At 39.0% G+C, this 19,581-nt stretch overlaps 1 protein-coding gene across 1 annotated transcript in view; it reads left to right on the top strand.

Moving 5' to 3' along the window:
- The window catches only part of LOC124303453 (headcase protein-like), a 138,126-nt gene that overhangs the window by 26,655 nt on the left and 91,890 nt on the right, over positions 1 to 19,581 (top strand). Inside the window, exon 2 of the mRNA XM_046760666.1 lies at positions 3,403 to 3,499. Within this exon, the coding sequence (XP_046616622.1) occupies positions 3,403 to 3,499 (97 nt within the window). The remainder of the gene's footprint in view (positions 1 to 3,402; positions 3,500 to 19,581) is intronic.

Below are 19,581 nucleotides of genomic sequence, written 5' to 3'. Positions count from 1 at the left end.
ACGGGCTTGATATTAATTTACTTCAATTGATTATAAACTGCGGACACGATCGAATTAGCATAAACACGTGAAAAACAAAAAAAAAAAAAAAAAAATAATACACAAATTATTGTTCTTTAGTATTTTATCACTTACGCTACCGCCGATTTTTGTTTTCCTTGCTGGATTTTATATAAATTTTTAGTCGACAGCGTAGATTGCGCTGAATTTGACACTCGATACTAGCCGAACGTTCACTTTTTATATTCTCTTTCGTTCGTCTTCGTCAAAATTTCGCTACGCACGCGTATACACGTATATGTATGTTTGTTCGTTAATTTGTTGTGTTTTTGTTTTGTACTATACGTTGGTACGTACATATACCATATATACACATGCGTACGCATATTATTTGCGGTCGCCTATATTTCCTCGACCTTACTGCGACATTGCCAAAAATAAAACAATCACTATATATAACTGTGTTATGTGCATAAACTCGTAACTGGAGTATGGAGCAAGTGAGTAACGAACATGCTGCAATCGACCACGAATGCATGCATATACATGTGTGTGTGTGTGTGTACATATTACTCACACATATGTATTATACACACACACATATATATATATGTACATATAAATGCATACGCAAATGCACGTCGATGGGGGACGAAACCACTCGGGGCCAAGGTGAAGGCCAAAGTCGTTGTTACAGCTCACCGCTTCCTCTCTCCCTATCTCCCTATCCCCCCCCCCCCCTTTCTCTCTCTCTCTCTTTCTCTCTTTCTCTTTCATTCGTCGTTCCCGATCCATCCTTATTTGTTGGCCACCGATGTTATCGGGGTAACAGTTTTCGCGTACCTGCGCATATGATGATGGAATGATACTGAAGTTGGTAACGTTATCGTAACGATTTATTCAGAGGGGGAAAGAAAAAAAAAAAAAGCAAAACGGTTATCTCGCGATTTTGGAATATTCGGATATTCGATAAATCGTGATAAAAGAAAACACGCTGATATTTCGGAAGTAATAAGTTTGTTGAAAATCATTGTAGAATTATTTGGGAGAATGGTGATTTTTTGTTGTTACTAGTGAAATTTTAACTTGGAATTAGATTGTCGAGAGAGGGAGAAAGGACTATAGATTCATTAGTGATAATAATTAGTCAAATTGAATTAGCGAATGAGGTGAGAGAACGAAGCTTGTGATTGCGGCAACTAGGCTTTTTTTTTATTTATTTTTTTTTATTTTTAATGACGAAAGATCGTCGTTTCGCGATTTTGAAATTAATATGTCACGTCTGGAACGAAATCGAGGGCAATTTTCTTGAGAGACGATCATATCTATATTTTGCAAACTTGACTATGTATTTTCAAATCATTATTGCAAAATGGTAAAAAGTTTTCTCCCCGAGGTTCGAAGCTGCGGCAACAAACTCGACGTAACGAAACTTGTCGAAACAGTCAAGTGTGCAAAATATGTACAGAAACCCGTGCGGATCGCTTTGATGAAAATAATTTTGAGAATTTTGATGATAGGAGTTACGAACTTCGTTCTCACGAATAATTTTTCGACCTTAAATAATAAGAAAAAAAAAAGAAGAAGAAGAAAGAGCGAAGAAGGTGTTTTTCACATCCCCCCCCCCCCCCCCCTCCCATTCAACAAATCGATGTTTTCACACGCAGATTTTTGCACGTTATACGCGATGCAGACTTCCGGTACAAAAGTAACTTCCGCGTATATAAGCAGCAGCACTCGGAATGTCGAGAGTGCGAATTTTGTTAAAAAAAACATTTTCAACGCTCGGGTCTCTCGAAAATTGAAATGTCGGCTGTTGACATCTGCCATTAAAGCGTCAAGCTTCTCCCCCCGAAAGAGCTTAAATTCTTCTTCTTCTTCTTCTTCTTCGCCTACCGAAAGCTCGCGTATATCCAAAGATTTTTCTGCACCTACCAGGCATACACATTATTGTAAGTTACACGTGTTTTTACTAGTCAAGTACATGCATTTATTCCCTCGGTTTTTAAATGCGGATGTAAAACTGAGATCGACGTGGCTCTGCTAAGTCAGCCGAATGCCTTTAAAACTTTTAACCCAATTCTACTCATCGCCTCTCTTTTTCTCTCAATGCTTGTACGCCAATTTGAACGGCTCTTTTACTCACTCTCGTATTAGCTCCAGGAGCTTTACCAGCTTTTATGTAATTCCGGGCACGTATTTCAACGATTTTATTTACACGTGACATTCGATTTTCGTTGTGTAATAAGTGTGTGTTTTGGCAAATGAATCTTTCAAATACGTTTATAAAATATATATATATAAAATATAATTTTGAAAAGGACACTTTTATTTTTTTTTTAATTCTTCAAAACCTCTCAGAAACTGTATTTTCTGTTCCAAACATTTCAAGACCGGACCAATTTGGATGGACCAATTATTTTCAGTTTTTTGTTTTCTGGCCAGCTAAAAAATAGTTTCGAACGGTCGCAAAATTTCCGAAAAATTGTAGAAATTTCTGTTTTTCACTTAGAAAACATTTCCAGACCGGTTCCAACATTGATCGATTTTCTTCTATTTTTTTTTTTTTATGGCACGCTAAACTTTTTTGCATACGAACTTCATAGTAAAACCGTTGTAGAAATGTTCTAATTGAAGAACAAATTTTTTTAGAATACAAAAATGAATCCGTCGAAAATGATTCTTACTATTCTAAAAATGCGGGATAAAAGTGAAAACGAACGCTCGGTTTCTTCTTCTTCACCTTCACCTTCTTCGTTATCATTTTCGCTTTTTGCTACTATTATTATTATTATTATTATTATTATTACTACTACTACTACAATTATTATTGCGATTATTCTTGTTCATCGTCATCGAAACACGTTGTTTCTGTCGTATCACGCAGGTTGTTGTGTGCTGCTTTCATAACAACCACACAACACACAGGTCGCGTTTTGTATTATATACCTACCTATAGTTAAGTTAGGTCAGTTACGAGTCAAGCGACTAAGCGATGACTACTCTTCCTCTCCTCCAGGCAGACATAATATTGCGATTACTCATTGTCACGATGTCACGCGTCTCTGACGGTTCGCCCTTTTTTTTTTTATTTTTCTTTTATTTTTTATTAATCTCTCTTTCTTTTTTTTCCCTTCCGCCGTCGGATTTCCGATCTTAGTCACGATTATCCAAGCACAAAACTATATTCAAACTGTCGACGAGTTTTCGGACATTGTCATTCATTGTTACCTGCACAATTCTTTCCGTGACTAAGTTTAGGAACAATCTATTTGATCAACGAATCTTTGCACGGAGTTGATTGAATTGTTTTTTTTTTTTTTTTTGTTTCTTTTTGCTTCCCAGTCAAGTCGATACTCTCCCACGTATCCTAATCGCTTCGATCATCTTATTATTTTTCAGGCAAAGCTGCGGAGCTAATGGAATCTTCTCAAGGCGTCTCGACTTCAGAGCCTTCAACAGCCTGCCGAGGACGAAATTGAACTCGTATCACATCAAGGTCGGTATTGTTGTATTTTTAGTTGTCATTTAAACAAAAGAAACGGTTAGACATTCAATTTTACATTACTTTTAATCAATTTTCGAAGTATATTCATCTGTACATCAGAGACAATTGCATAGTTGAATATTTGATTGATTTGAATTTTATCACAGCATCGTCGATCGAGGTTAGAAATAGTCGAATATTTTAATTTACGTAGAAGGAATTGCTGATCGTAGAAATTTGAAACACTATTAGCTGTTTTTCAGTCACTTTAATCATTGTGTTATAAAAAAATGATTTCAAAATTAGGACATTCACCTTTTTAACGATCAAGATAATCGGTCAGTCAATTATCTTTATCACGCTTTGTGGCACAAACTTTTTAATTTTCAACAACATCGGTGATGAAGAAATGTATTAGTTTCGGTCGACAAGTCGATTTTTTTAATTTCAATGAATCTTTACGTTTTCGAAATAATCTAGAATCCGAAAAACAGGTTTTCATTTTAGAAATATTTTTTTCTCCGTCAAACACGCAGCAATTATCTCGGCAAACTGTTTGATGAAAAAATTTCAAACTTACATTATCTCGCAATCAAGTGATTAGGATGTAAAATTTTCATCTTCCGTTTAACTGAGAACTTCCGGTTTCACCAGAAATAAATCGATTTTCAACGTTTTACCAACAAACATAGATTTTTTCCAAACAAAAGATTGTTTTTTTTTTTCTTCCATTATAACGTATAAAATTTTCGTTTTGCGGAAATTTTTTTCTTGCGAAACTTTTTCATTCGGCTGCCAAGTTCTATCAGTTTTAGATTTTTCACTCTACCGTTTTTCCGAGATAATCGCTGAAGTTTGTCGGAAACTCTCTTTTTCCATGGTAATGAAAAAAGTATCCGTTTTACCGGCTCGTTTCGAATGTTTCCGATAAATCTTATCGTTGGTTACATAACTGTCGTTACTCCAATGGTTGAAAAATCATGCGGTTACGTGAATTTCGGAATCTTGACTCAACCTTGTCATAGACGCGATCAACATCATCCATATCCTTCCTCTCACTTGATAAATCTATGCAATATACATGCATACACAATAGAGAACTGATCGGTACCATGCTGTTATAACCAAGGCCAAAAGCACCGTTTGCATTTTTATGCACCATGCCGCATACTGCGGGGTTTTTAATACGACAGGCCGATTCCGATGCTTTTGCAACAATGCACACAATCCTCTCTCTAGCTCTGCATCACGATTGTTATGCAAAGTGCGAAACGGTGTCAACATGTTTACGATCCTCCGACACCCGTCAACTTTTTCTTCATTTTTTCGTCCCCTCTCTTTCTCGTTATTATACATATATTTATATATATGTGTATATATATATATTTGTATTATCCACATGGATGTATAAATATATCTGCGGTAGTACCGAGGATGACGTTTTTCATTACCGTCGGTATTACGGTCAGCGGTTAATATGCAATGTTGTACCATCGGTGAAAATTTTTTTTCCACAGTTGGTACATTTCTAGCGGTATAATTTATACATATTATTTGATACGTAATGGAAAAGTCGTTGCAACAAAGATGGCTGTACATGGTTTTTTTTTTTTTTTTTTTTCTTTCTAACACAATCAACATATGTGCGGTAGTAAGAATGTTTGCGAAACATTGATGTAATATTTATTCTTGACCTACTACTCCAATGAGTAATAAACAGCCGTGTAATTGCACGAGTGTTTGAGAATAACGAGTTTTTAAAAATCACGGTGTTACGTTCGTGTTTTAAATTTCCCAGCTTGAACTTACAATTAAGTTACGTCATTGACGCAGTGACGGCAATATTTTTACGTCGAAATTTGTTGTTTCGTAACTTTTCAAATTACACCCGAAATTCCGAATTATTTCAATTCTTTCAAAGATCCCAAGTTGTACTAAATTAAAATAGCAATTGTTAATATTTTTCTTTTGTAAATCTTTTGTAAATATAATCAAATCGTAAAATTTCCAAAATCACGTCCGCCTCCTCCTTTAAAAATTCGTTCCTTTTTTTTTTTTTTATCGACGTTTACAACTTTATTCTCATTGCAATCGTCGGTTTTCCTCATAGTTTCTATTCAATTGTTTTATTATTTATTCCCTTATTGATTAAATTTTGGTTTCCATCAATCCGATTGTCGGACGTGCGATGATATTTTTCCCGACCAGTATACTGCTGCAGAATTTAATCCCTGCCCCAACTTGGCTGCTGCTGTTGCTGCTGCAACGTCTCGTTTATCGTTGGGGGTGTGCATGGTCGTCCTACCCCAAATAGGCGGTAGAGAAAATCAATAACTCGCCTTGTATTCCATCCCCCCCCCCCCCCCCCCCTGTATTCACGTCCCGTTTGCATTTCCTATGTACGTACCTACCTAAACCACGCGCCCTGAACTGCGTCGCACTTGCATCCCTCTGTTGATGACGGTTTATGCAAGCATTCGCTTTCAGCGCAATCATGCTGCTGCGTAGCGTTTGAGCATACGTATCAATGCACTGAGAGAAATTTTTAGTTCCGGTTACCGCTCGGTCCTTGACTATTTTCATTTTTTACCAAAATCGAAAGATACTGTTCTAGGTAGAAAATGAAAATTAGTTTTCTAGCCGTTACCGGAAAGTCTGGTGTCCGTTACTATTCTTGCTCATTACGATCACTGTTGCTATATTTTCGCGTAAGTGTTGCGAAAATTTAATGCCTGTGCAAGAATAAATTGACGTCAAAACCTTGTTTAAGTAAAAAAGTAGAGTAAACCGAAGAAACTGTTTTTGCGTGTCAATTATCAAAAAAGGGTCGACAACAGCGCAAAATTGTTAGGCGTAGCTCGTTTTTCGTAATTCCAACGATATTCAAACAGTTTTTTTTAACGATACCTGTTTTACATTTTCATTTTCTTCGGTTTTTCACCACCTATCGTCTATCTTCTACGTGTGCCTGTTTGTCACCTCTGATTTAACCAGATAGAGCGAGAGAGAGATAAACCGAAAGTGTGTGCATGCTGGGAAGCCTGCAGCTTACCCTCGCGGTATATTTCCTCGACATGGCAACGAGGTGCGGTGCAGCGACAACGAGAAATACCAATGTAACTCGGTACGTGCATCCATACGTACATATGCATGTATGTATGTATGTATGCATGCATTGTATACCGGACCCAATCTCTTCCCTACCTCGCAGCCGCTGCATTCGATTCGAATTCTAAAATGCAAGGGTTGCGTTTCGCGTTTCGCATACCAACGATGCATTTTCCCTCCATAGTTGCACATATACATATATACATGTATATATGTATATATATGTATATATATCGTATTATTATCGCGCACAAGCACACCTACATATGTGTGCATATATACAACGTGTATCGTTGAATGGGAAACTTTTTTAACCTCTCGTTTCCACAACTTGCTCGGATTTTATGTCGCATTGTTTTTCCATTTTCTTGTAGGTAAATTTTATCTTGATATTGTACCGGGCCAATCTCTTGAAACTCGACAATCAACCGCGCATGCGCGAGTTTTATCGGCCGTTGGCGCAGGCTGGCCATCCCGAGTTTTTAGCTGTCGAACTGTTTCTGACGGCGATGCGATCGATACGAATTTTCGAGGTTAGAATCTCAAATAATTGAGGCAGTGACTCGGAAAGGTTTGGGAAGCGTTTTGTTGTCGGGTTGGAAAGTCGATTCTTCAAAGAACGGTCGGAATTTGACGCTTTACGCTCTTTGAAAATTCAAACGTACACGTTTTGCGTAGGTTTGCTCGCCTGCGTCGCGGACAAGAATATCGCTGCGTGAAGATTTCGCCGACCAATGAGATTTAATTATTTGGCGCACGCGCGGTTGGTTTTCAAGTTTCAAGAGATTTTCCCAGTTTATACCTGTATGTATGTATATAGGAAGCGGGGTTGAAATTCCGAACTGTATAGGTACGTATTATATTTTTTAGTTGGTTTTCTGTTTCTTCAATCTTCCGTACTACAGTTGCCGGTGTTTTGTTTTTTTTTTTTTTTTATTTCATAAGTCTGCGGCGACGCGTCATTTTTACTATTAAATTAAAATCTTTTCTTATAATATGCGAGGAAAATGGTTTGTCAGATATTTATGACCGAAAGTGAAAGATAAACATTTTCGGTAGACTCGTTTCGTTCATCTATACGTTTAACACTCGGGTTTATTTTCGGACGATGTTTGGACCCGGTCATTTTCTCGTATCGTATCGAAGAAAAATTTTTATTCACACGCTTATCATTTATTTATTTTTCCTATTCGTGCGGTGTTAACTCTCGGGGCTTTCATTGAAATTCGGTTCAAACCGAATCGAGTGCCGTAACAGTTTATCAGAGATTTTAGGTAAAATGAAACCGGCGCGTGACGGCGTCGTCTGCTAGCTACCCAACCCCCCCCCCCCCCCCCCCCCCCCCCCTCCGCCTGCTCCTCCTCCTCATCTCATAATCTCATTGTAAACATTACCACCGCTCGACTGGAGATAACGAAATTAACACAGTTCAGACAACCCTTAACACGGCTGCGAGGTTGGCACCCTTTTCATTATTCTCCCTGTATTTATTTATTTATTTTTCTTTTTTCTTTTTCTTTCTTTAAACAACTCTCTTCAAGCCCAATTTATCCATCGTTTCAAAGAATTTTGAAATTTAATCAACGCCGCTGCTGCCGACGAAGAACCACCACCTTATCTGGTATCCTGGATTGTTATTATTATCATTGTTGCTGTTGTTGTTATATTAGTTTTGAAACTCGTCAGATGCACCCGACAGCGGTTTTACTCGTTCGGATACAAAACTGCAAGTGAGAAACTGTGTATCATTCGGTAAATAAAATTTAGTACCGGAAACGAAATTTCAGGGTTAAAATGTACTTCCGAGTTGATTTTATAGCGCGCTGAAAACAAAATGGTTCGTAAAAGGTCTGAGAAAAGGTTTTTGGCAACGAAATTCCACAGATACTAGTCGCTGTTGCGAGATCAGTTGTACGGAGTGTATGTGCGTCACATTTTTGTAAAGATTGAAAAATGATTTTTCAATTGCGGTAATTGGCAAAAAATGATCGTTTCGTTGAAATTTACGCTACATGAGTTAACTGCCACATCAAATAAAAACAAAAAGTTTATTTTTTTTATTTTTATTTATTTTTTTTCACAAGAGTATTACAGAGAGTATTTTGCCACTTGAGCAAAATATTTACCACGATAATACCACGAAAAAAGTATAATATCGTTAAGTTGACTGAATTAAAATCGAGATTTCGTATAATTGTAAGCATATCTTATTCGATTAAATTTTTTTTTTTTTTTTTTTGTGATTTTAAAACAATGAAACGTTGATTGAAAAAAACAAAAAAAAAACAATCATTTTCTCCGAGTGTACGGCCAACATTTAACAAACCGTAGTGCAAATTCCAGTAGAAAACGTAGATTAGAACGGCAATGCGAATGGATCATCGATATTATCGATCCCGTAGTTTTTCTTCGTCGCCCTAAATCACTCGCTCGTGCTTCGTTCGATCCACGCAGCGTGTCCATTCTCCTGTAAAGTTGCAAATTTACTGAAATCTCAACGGCAGCAACGACGAGATCAACGGACGTTGATTCCTTCTCGTTTGACACTGATTTACGACTGAACTTCGAGCAGGCATCCAGCTAATAGGAAACGTACCTATCAACCCTGCAGCTATTCATTGTCGGGAGGAGAAGAGATCAGACCGTCGCGTCGGCGTCCTGAAACCGAATGCCAAACTCCGACGTTCTTTCCTTCCTTCCTTCCTTGCTTCCTTGCTTCCTCTAATTCCCGATGCAGGGGACTGCCGTTTCACGATTAATTACCTCTTCGTTCCCTCACAAAAAGTAAAATTACCAACCGAACAACGAAAGGGTCGAAAGAGACGAAAATCGAATTTACACGATTTAAGGGATATTTTGGTCGTGGTCTTTTGTCGGTTGCAAGTCGGCGTTCGATTTACGAGTAACTCTTATCTGATCGTCAGTTTTCGAATTTTGTACCAAAGTTTTTTTTTATAGTAGTACAGGATTCGTACGCAGAGAGAAAAATGTGGAAAACCGGAAAAGTCGGGAAATTTCGATAATAAGACTGGAATTTCGGATATGTCGAAGAAATAAATTCGTTATTATGCAAAGTACTATCTATTATTGAAAAACAAAAAAAAAAAAAATTGTAAGTAAAGTTTTATTCCGTCGCATCGCTACTTCGTACATTCTATGTATATTACTTGGTAACGGAAATTTGATTTTTTTTTTTGCGTAATGAAAAACGCAGGCTCTTGTTTGTAAATTAATTAATTCAGAGATTTTGAATTTTTACGAAAATCCGAACAGGCGTTTCATCGAAACTGGCTAGTACAGTAAATGCGTTATTTCGAATGGTTGAATCTTCGTTTGAATGATCGAAAACGAGCGGTAAACGTTGATAAAGTTCAGAGTTTTGACCATTTGAAATGTCTACGATTTCGCACGGATCAATTCAGAATCACCTTTACTATTCTGGATTTTGATCATTCGAATTCATGTTATCGTATGAATTTTCTTTGATTTAACATTCTGCGTTTCGGAATTTCTTGAAACAGATTTTCGTTTCAGTAAACCTAACAAACTGATTTTGCGTTACAGTAACCAAAAAAGAATCGACGATAGCGCAAAATGGTCAGGCGTACCTAGTTTTTCGTAATTCCAACGATATTCAAACAGTTTTTTCAACGATACCCGTTTTACTCAATTTTTCTAGCTACTCGTAACAAATGAAATTTTTCTCAGCGTGGACTTTTATTGATACAGTGAATTTTCGGACGGCGCATACAGTAGTATTCTCATGGATCACGTTTTCGCCAATTTTTTACAGCCTGCTTTCTGACCCTCACCTTCTCAATCCTTGGCAGCAATGTATTCACCGTGCTGCTCTTACCGAGCACGAAAACCGGCTTTATCCCCGACGAAAGTGAATCTCCCCCTTCGGGTTTCACCCTCTGCTCCGATAACGCGCCCGCTGCAGAAGACCTGAGGGGTGGTGGAGGGGTGCTGCCGGATTCTGGGTAGAACGGCGTGCCGCGCCGGCCGGATGCCCTTGAAAATTCATCCCTGAACTGGGATAAGAGTCGTCCTCGGGAGTTCCCTTGGGGCGGGACCTACCTCAACCGGATCGATAACTCCGAGAGCAGTTTCCTCTCGCCCCAAACACCCTCCTCGACTAACGCCGGTGGGTCCTTCCGACCCTAAAAGTAGGCTCGGAAAAACCCGCTCCATTTCTCTCTCCCTCTCTCTCTCTCTCTCTTTCCTTCCTCTCCTTTCTCTCGCCAGAATTGTGTTACACGTATCCCAGAGCAGCACCCGTCGTTTCGTACACCGCGAGACCTCTCTTTGGGTTTTGTTGGCGGGATTTTTATCGTAACTTTGCGTTTTACGTCGTACCTCAATATTTTATTGACCGTCGTCAAGGGTATGAAGAATTTTATCGACTAACTTTTATCGTTTTTCAAATACAATCGTCGCTTCGGTCAGTTTCGCGCGATTCGTGTCGAAACATTTTTGCGTCGACGATGAGAGGGTGAAGCGTGTCAAACTTTTTGGAAATAGTCAAAAGTGCAGTTCAGTTTTATACTCGTAATTTTATAAAAGTATCGGGGGTTCGAGGTATTTAACAAAATTTCGATTTCTTCTTTTTTTTTTTCTCAATTCATTACCTTGCGCGAATGAAAATTAGAACGTTTGGCTGCTAGCTTCAGCCTCGTCTTGTTTTGTTTCCATTTTCTTTTACACGCGGATAAGAAAACTTGTGCTCGATTTATTGATTTCGAATCACTGTTTAATGTCGGGTTTAATTTTTTGTACGAGATTCATGTTGGCGATATTTGGTGTAATGAAAAATCTATAGAGCTTATCTACATGCCGAGGACACCGTGACCTTTTTACCAAACCAATTGGATTTAAGAGAGTAGGCAGTACAGTGCGTCACATACTTTTTGAAACATTTTTTTTTTTTTTTTTCATTGAGATTGAGAGGATACGTCGATATGTTGGAAAATTGAACGACAAATCAGTATTCAGTAGTTTTAGAATCGCTCGCGATACACTTTCTTTTTTTTTTTTTTTTTATTTTTAAGCATCCGAGGTTCCGATATTACAGCATAACATTTTGCGCTTTCAGGATACTTTTTCTATTCGTTTTCTTCTTCTTCGTGTCGTTCAAGTTACATTTATCACGGATACATCTGACCGACGTTATTAACGAAAATACCATCATTGATATTGTCAGGTTTTCTTCTGCGAAGAGAAAGGATCATTAATCAATCGGTCACAGTGACGAAGTTTTATTGTTCGAGACGGAAATTATGACGTGATTGCGATTCTAACCAATCTAACCTAATACGATTACTTACTCCGAACAATTTTACCTGTTTCCCATGGATTCCCCTTCTTTCACGTTATTTTCCATTTACCGCTTGTCGCGCGTTTGGAAAAGAGGTACAATTCAAGTTGGTAACTATACTGCCTTTTTTTCCACCCTATCTCGTTCTATGTTTCCATGACAAACAATCCGGCCAGTATCAAGCGCGGTAGCTGTGCGTCAGATTATGTATTTTTCTAATCCCGATTGAATTACGGGGCGATCACTGTAAAAGTAAACGAGACCGAATTCATCGCAATCAGTTGGCCAAGCCTTCGTCGCGTCGTCTTCTCTTTGTTTTTACGCGAACAAAGTCCGTCGTCTCTCGGTTATAACAACAACCGTGTGAAGGGTGGCTGACAAATTGTCGCGCCGAATGAATCCGGACGAAAGAATGCCGCCCTTATTTTCATCCCCCCCTTGCATTCTCTTCTTTCGATTTTCCCTTTACGTTGTTTTGCCGACAAGAGGGGCGCGGGAAAAACAATATGAGCGGTCGGAATGGGCACGTCATAATCCTTGGCCCGAGGAGACAAATGTCGGCTGGATGGCTCGGCCGAAGAAAGACGACGACTGGTCACCGACTCGTTAAGCGAATCATGGTTGGGGGAAAAACTGCGGCAAAATCTTGTCGTGTGTGGGTGATGGATGGAGGAGGAGTATATATCTATGTACGTGTATAAACGCGCATGAAAGACAATGAATGACACTCGACGAAACGACGGCTGAGAGTATTGCACACACTTTCAGAAGCAAAGAACCACCACCGGACACTTGATTTAGTAAAAAGGTACGAGAGAGGTATGGAAGAGAACTGTTTTAGATCTCCGCGTCTCGCGCAGTCATTTTCCGTCAGGCTTCTTTTTCATCCCCCTTTCGATGGCTTATTCTTTATACGTTCCTAATTCTTATTCTTATTCTTTTTCATCCCCCTTTCGATGGCTTATACTTTATACGTTCCTAATTCTTATTCTTATTCTTCGTCGGATCTCGTCTTTCGCAGTGACACACACTGAGTGCGGCACAATCTCGTTGCGCAATAACGATGGTCTGCGAATGAAAAATGAAAAAAAAAAAAAAGAAAACTTTCTCCTTCTTCTTATCGTTACGTGTTGTTATAATAGATTTGATGATCTTGAATCGAAATATGGTAATTAGAGATACGTACCACGTATACTTTTCGTGCAATGCGTTTTAAAACGATATTTTTGCTTATAACTTATAATCAAACGCTAATGATAGCGGCATTATTAGAAAAAAAAATAACGGAAAAAAAAGAAATAAAGAGGGCTGCAAAGTTAAAAAGTTTGAACATTAAAATCGTTGGAAAATTCATATACTGCAAGAATTCTAGTTATGTTGTAGTTTTTTTTTCTTTTCATATTGTCGTATATGAATTTTTACGGTGATTCGAACAACAAAAATCTGCAAGCATTCCTTCTGACCGTTTTTCATCGTGTCGTCATTTTATGTGCAATATGTCCGGAGTTTACTCTCTTGAAATATAATATAGATTAAAGTAGTGTAAATGCGAAAAACAAAACACAACAAATTCCGAATCTCGAACGATATGAAAAAAATTAAAAATCATGTCTTGTGATACATATGTGACAGCGAAAATATAGATTCGGTACATTGAAAACTTCATATCTGTAACATTTTTATTTATTTTTTTTGTTACTTTTCGAACGAGGATTTTGTTACAGAACCGTGCAATCGTTTGACCATTTCTCATTTCATTCTTCTATCCTCGCGTGTCCGGAAAAAGGATCTTCTTGGTGGGATTCTCTCGATGATATTGTTTTCCAAAATTTCAAGGTGGCGAATTGTTTGTGTCTTTTTTTCTTTCTTTCCTAGATTCTACGTTACACAGTCGTGAGTTGACTTGCGGATCAAACGCACAAGGTGGTTGATGACCATTTTACCGATTGTGAGAGAAAAGTAAACCACGTATCGGTCACTATGCGTCGTACTTACTCCACGGTTGTCACTCGACGCTCTTCGAAAATAACTCTGGACGTTGGTGGGTCTAGTTGTACGCAATGTTTAAAGCTTTAAGCTTTAAGCTTGCGTGACAATCGTTTATTTGGTTGGTTGGTTGTTTGCTTGCTGGCTCGGTGGGAATGTTATTTTAGGACCTAGTTTTGTCCTACCCTACGACTCGGACTCCTCTCCTCGTCGAGTAACATTCTAACCAAAATACTTCGACCGAACGATTACTCCAAATGCGAAAATATGTATCGCTGCTGCTTGATCGTGTTAAAATTCGTTCAGATCGCTGTAATGTAAGTAAAAAAAGAAAAAAAACGATGATTTTTTTCTTCGCCAAACTCCGCAACGTTGATTCGTGACAATGATCTTAATCACTGTGATTTATTGAGTTTTCTAACAGAGCTTAGATGTCGTGATTTGTTGTAGTTCAAGGTTCCAAGGGGCAAAATAAAAAAAGAAAAAAAAAAGTTGCATGAGAAATGAAAATTTATTCAATTCAACGGACTAATTGCATTCACCCTGAGTTACGTGAATGTATAATTGCATGCACGTATATTCATCGTCCGGTACAACGAATCGTTCGCATCAGCCGCCCCGTGACGAGATGTAACGCGCGCGGGCGGTGCTGGGAAGTTTTAATGGAAAAGGATTACAATTTCATCGCGGCTTGTCACGCACCAGATTTTTGCGTAGGCGGGAATCACGCTTGTTCCACGTCCGTCGTTGTCGCGAACTATAATAACCGAAGGTAAACATGAAACGACGCGCGATTTGAATACCTACACGAGGCCGGCAGCGGTCGTCCAGTTTTTTTTTTTTTTTTATCCTTTTTTTTTTTTTTTTTTTTTTTTTTAATTATTATTTATGTCGTATTTGTACATACCTATTTACATATGTGCATGCATAGTAAAAGCGGGATAAAACGTTTACGCTTAGTGAATTTCTAACACCAGCTCAGAATCATTCGGGTTAAAGGGATTGTCCGAGAACCGTTTTACCTCTCTCTGTCTCTCTCTTTATATATTTAACCCATCCTCGTTTTCCCCTGGTATAGATATATTTGAAGGGAAGACGATGATGCTTGAGGGTGATATTTTTATTATATTTAACACGTCCACTTTATGTACCAAGGATTGTGGATTGATCGAACGATAATTGTCATCTGTTATCCAGGACGGTGTTGTTGTTGTTTTTTGTTTTTTGTTTTTTTTTTGTTTTTTCCATCCCCCTGAAATGACTGACTGTGACTGAGTGTTTTTTTTGTCCGGATAAGACGGAATTTGAGCGATCTTGACGAAGAACGAGTTGACGATTCCGTAAGATGAGCTTTTTACGAATAACCGAATTGAGCGTCTTCGAAAAAGGGCAAAGTTTCTTCTTGATGAAACTTTACGATTGATGCGATTTCAACTCCGCCTTCGCGATCTTGATCACCGATCCTACCGCAAGGTTGAGACTTGTTTTCTACTTTTCTACATCTCTACATCTCTCTTCTCTCTTTCTCTCCGATCTCTCCCCCTAAGCTCGGTATACAGCAGTCGTTATATAAGAAATTGTTTTTAGCTCGACGGAGCAACGGCAACGTTGGGGGAGTATTTTTCTGTTTACCAGAAGTGGTGGTAAAAAAGTATACTCCTCTTTTCGTCCTGTACGCTGTACGCTCATCCCTTTTCCTTCACTCCTTACTTTCTTTCATCTTTCGTTGTAATCGCGTAACTCTCTCACTCAGTCGGTGTAATTCAAACGTATCTTGTTTTCATATTACAAGACTAGATCTTCCTCATTCTCTTCTATCGTTTCGAGTCCTTCTGCTTTACTTCAAATTCGGGTTGTGTCCTGGTCCACGAATCACGGAACCAAGGGTGCACGTAAAAAGAAGAAGAAAAAAGAAAAGAAACAAAGAAAGAAAGAAAGAAAGATACAAACGGCAGTGGTTGTGCTGGATATCGTATCCACTTTGGGCGATCAGGGTCGTCATGATTCCCTTCCTGCAGGCTGCATTACGTCGACGTATATGTACATATATATATATGTACACACACACACACATATATCTGTCAATCTATATTATCCCGTGCAGTGGGTACACCATACATACCTTCGTTCGAGCAGAAATGGGGATCGCAATGCAACGATGGCTCTGGGGTCGACACGACTCGAATTCATCCGATAAAATCGGACGGCTGAATTTCTGTCTCCTCCCCTCTCTGTTCATCCCCCTCCACTCTCTCTCTCTCTCTCTCTCTCTCTCTCCCGTTCGTTCGACCCCCGCATTTGCTGCTGCACCGCATCAGCTAGACGACCGTATCGATTCGGCGAAACTTCCTCCCCCTTGTCCCAAAAATTAAAATAAAATCGGTAACAATCTCTCATCCAGGTTTTTTGTTTCGTTTTTACGGCCCTATTCTTCTGCTTCTTCTTCTTTTTTTCTGCAAGCTTTTTTTTTTTTTTTTTTTTTTTATATGTATATTTTGTTATGCTCGGGCTGCTTTTTCTTCTGACCGTTTACCTTCGTAATGAGAAGAGAAAAAGATGTAGGACGAAGAAGGAACTTTGGAGGGCTTGCTGCGTGTATGAATATATATATATATGTATGTATGTATATATGTATCAGCACGTGTTCGATGTCCTTAGAATTTCCTATACCCGTTTCTCTTTGAGATGGAGATTGGATTCTATTGAATTTCGAAAAGATTTTTGAATTATTCACCGTCTAGACCGTCGTTATACGTACGTACGTATAGTTGGAGATACTTGGACTTGCTTGTTATAACGCGCATACATTCAACAAACCAAAATGCCAAACTCTCGCGTCTGTGGGATGAGACGAAGTTTCACCGAATAAGGAGGAAGGGAGGAACGTGACATTCCGTTAAAGCCGCGAAATCTTGTTGTGCCCGAAAATTTCTCTCCTATTACGGATAGTTTGACGCTAGGACGTCGACCTGGCTGGACCGCAACCGAAATTCCCGGGGTTTTCAACCCTTGGGAGTCAACATCGCTGTCAAAAATCTTACGTGGATTAAACTATTTTCGAGACATAGTCGTTGGTAAAACTGAAACGGACGATAACGTTTCGTATTGTGTTTGATTTTCATATTTACTCCCCTCGCGACTCGATTCGCGTCTCTGCTTTTCAATTTATACAACCATAATCGTGGTGTACGGAGTTGTTTCGTAGCGTGTAAGGTACTCTTTGAGAGTACATAGAATTTCTCGTGGTTCGGATGAGAAAACAATTTAAACTTGTTTCAACTGTTGTTACGAACAACGATCAATTTTCCTTTCCCTGTATATAAAAAACTTCGAACTTTCTACCCCGGGCAATTTCGAGCAAAAGCGTTACTGCTTAACAGGGGCTTGAAGTCTTGCTGGGCGTCGTTACAGCTGCTAAGTGCTGACGCGTTGGTTGTTGGGAAATGGGATAAAAATAAATGAAAGAAAATTTACATCGGGTGTTGGCGGGGAGGAGGGTAAAAAAATAAAAAAGAAACTCGGTGAGTGAATAAGAAAATGAAGAAACGTTGATTAAGAGTACGGCGTCATCTTCGTTAGTGGAGAAATTGATGCAATTACAACTTTGACGACGACGACGAGTCTATTTACTACAGGCGTTAGGTATATCAGCCGTTTGCCCATCCTGCCACCCTGGGGCGCTGCTGAATGTCAAGGGCAAAGGCGTCGGAGGTGTCGGAACGACGACACCGCGGGACAAAGTTGGTCGATATTGAAACCTCTCCGACCTACCGAATTCACGATCATCCTGGAACCCTCTCGGCTAAATGCACGGGTTGGAAGGAAGAGCACGTTGCCAATAGGAAACTGAACATTGCCCCTCGGGCTTTTCTCACGATGCAAAATCTCTGTTTAACAAGCTGCGTTGGATTTTCTCACTTCCGTTTTGAAACATCAGTTTGAGGAAATCGATGGAAAGACAAAAACCCTCACGGAAGCTAATCGTTATCGTTAAAATATCGTCAAACTATCACACTTTGGTAAGCTGAATCGTGAATCAAGGTAGAGAACTGTATATCACTGTCAGTGTATAGTCTTCGAGATCCTTGGTTTCGATTCATTTGTGTGTACTTCGTTTTTCGAATTCAGGGTGAGGGATCAGGGTGTCCAGTAATCATGGAAATTGTGGAATCATAGAATTTGATAACGTCTTGACAAAAATCCGATAATCTCATGGAATATCATGTCGTGTCTGGAATCTTGTCAACTTGAGTCTACGTTCATAAAAGTTTGGTCAGATCTTAAAAGTTGTCGTTAAAATTATGAATTACTGCAAAAATTTTAACTATCGCGTCTTGTTCATATTTCTATTGTATTTTCATTTATCGTGTGCTTGAAGTTGACTTAGAAAAATGGTATATTTGATGTGGAAAACGTGGAATTCTCATGGAACTACGTTTTTTGACAAACAACTGGACACCGTGGAGATTAGGGTGTCCATCCTTATTCAGGGTGTTGACGAATTTTTGCCACACCATCCCCCAAATCAACTTCAAATAATTCGAAAACAATCGCCTAATTCTTTCAGATTTTTACATCGAATCTAAGATGGTCCGCATTGTGATCCAAGTTTCTTATGGAAATTAACATGGGTAAAACTTTTTTTCTCAGTATATATTTTATCGCAAGAGTAATAATGTTCCAAATAATCTGTAACCGCGAGGTTTTGGTGAGAATTAGTGCTACTATCTGGGAAAAAATACACATCATCGTACCAGGCAATCTAGACGAATTGTAGCACCTAGAAACCTGACATTTTTTTTTTATTTAGAGGAAGTGCAATTCGTATAGATTGCCTCGTACGATGATGCGTATTTTTTTCTTCATGTGGTATCACTAATGCCGACTAAAACCTCGCAGTTACAGATTTTTTGGAACATTATTACTTTCACGGTAAAATGTATAGTGCGAAAAAAAGTTTTTCTAACGTCACTTCCATAAGAAACTTCGATCACAATGCGGGCTCTCTCAGTCTGTGGTAAGAATCTGAAAAAATTTGGGGACTCTTTTTAAATGATTTGAAATTGATTTCAGTGATGGGGCGGTAAAAATTCGTCAACACCCTAAACGAGGTCCCACCCTAATGGAGATACTTACGTTATGACTTTTAATTGAATGATCGGATCGGAAAAGCAAGGTGCAGAGGTGAAAAAATGTATCGGAAACTGGTATAGCAAATCGAGGGTAAGAAAGTACATCTCGTCCGCGTCGTTGAATGCAAGCGTTGTTGTTACGTCGGTGTTGGTCGTTCAGACGGCAGCGGTGGCGAGCGGTTTGTTACACGCGATAACCCTTTGGTTAGCCAAGTGTGGCTTGAGCCGGAGTCTCGACACCCTATTTAAAGCCCAGACATTGGCTGCGGGTAGATAACGTCGTCAGCCACCGAACCCTTGTGACGTTAACGCCGCTACCATCGTTCCTTGGTAGCCGCGTATCTGCTCTCTTCTTCCTAGTGTGTCGGAACTTGAATATCAACCACGACACAATGTGTACACTTGGAAAGCACGGAATTCTCTGTCCTCCTAATGTCAAGGCCAAAGTTCATCGACTTTCCTTCCTTGTGTATCGGGGGATACAACCTCGTTCCATAATTTTGCAAAACGGGGAGACGATGTTGTACGAATTATACATGAAATTCATCGAG

Source organism: Neodiprion virginianus, chromosome 4, assembly GCF_021901495.1.
Source record: "Neodiprion virginianus isolate iyNeoVirg1 chromosome 4, iyNeoVirg1.1, whole genome shotgun sequence".
Classification (NCBI taxonomy): Eukaryota; Metazoa; Arthropoda; class Insecta; order Hymenoptera; family Diprionidae; genus Neodiprion; species Neodiprion virginianus.
Note: the sequence above shows the minus strand (reverse complement) of the source record. Positions and strands in the feature narration are given on the sequence as shown.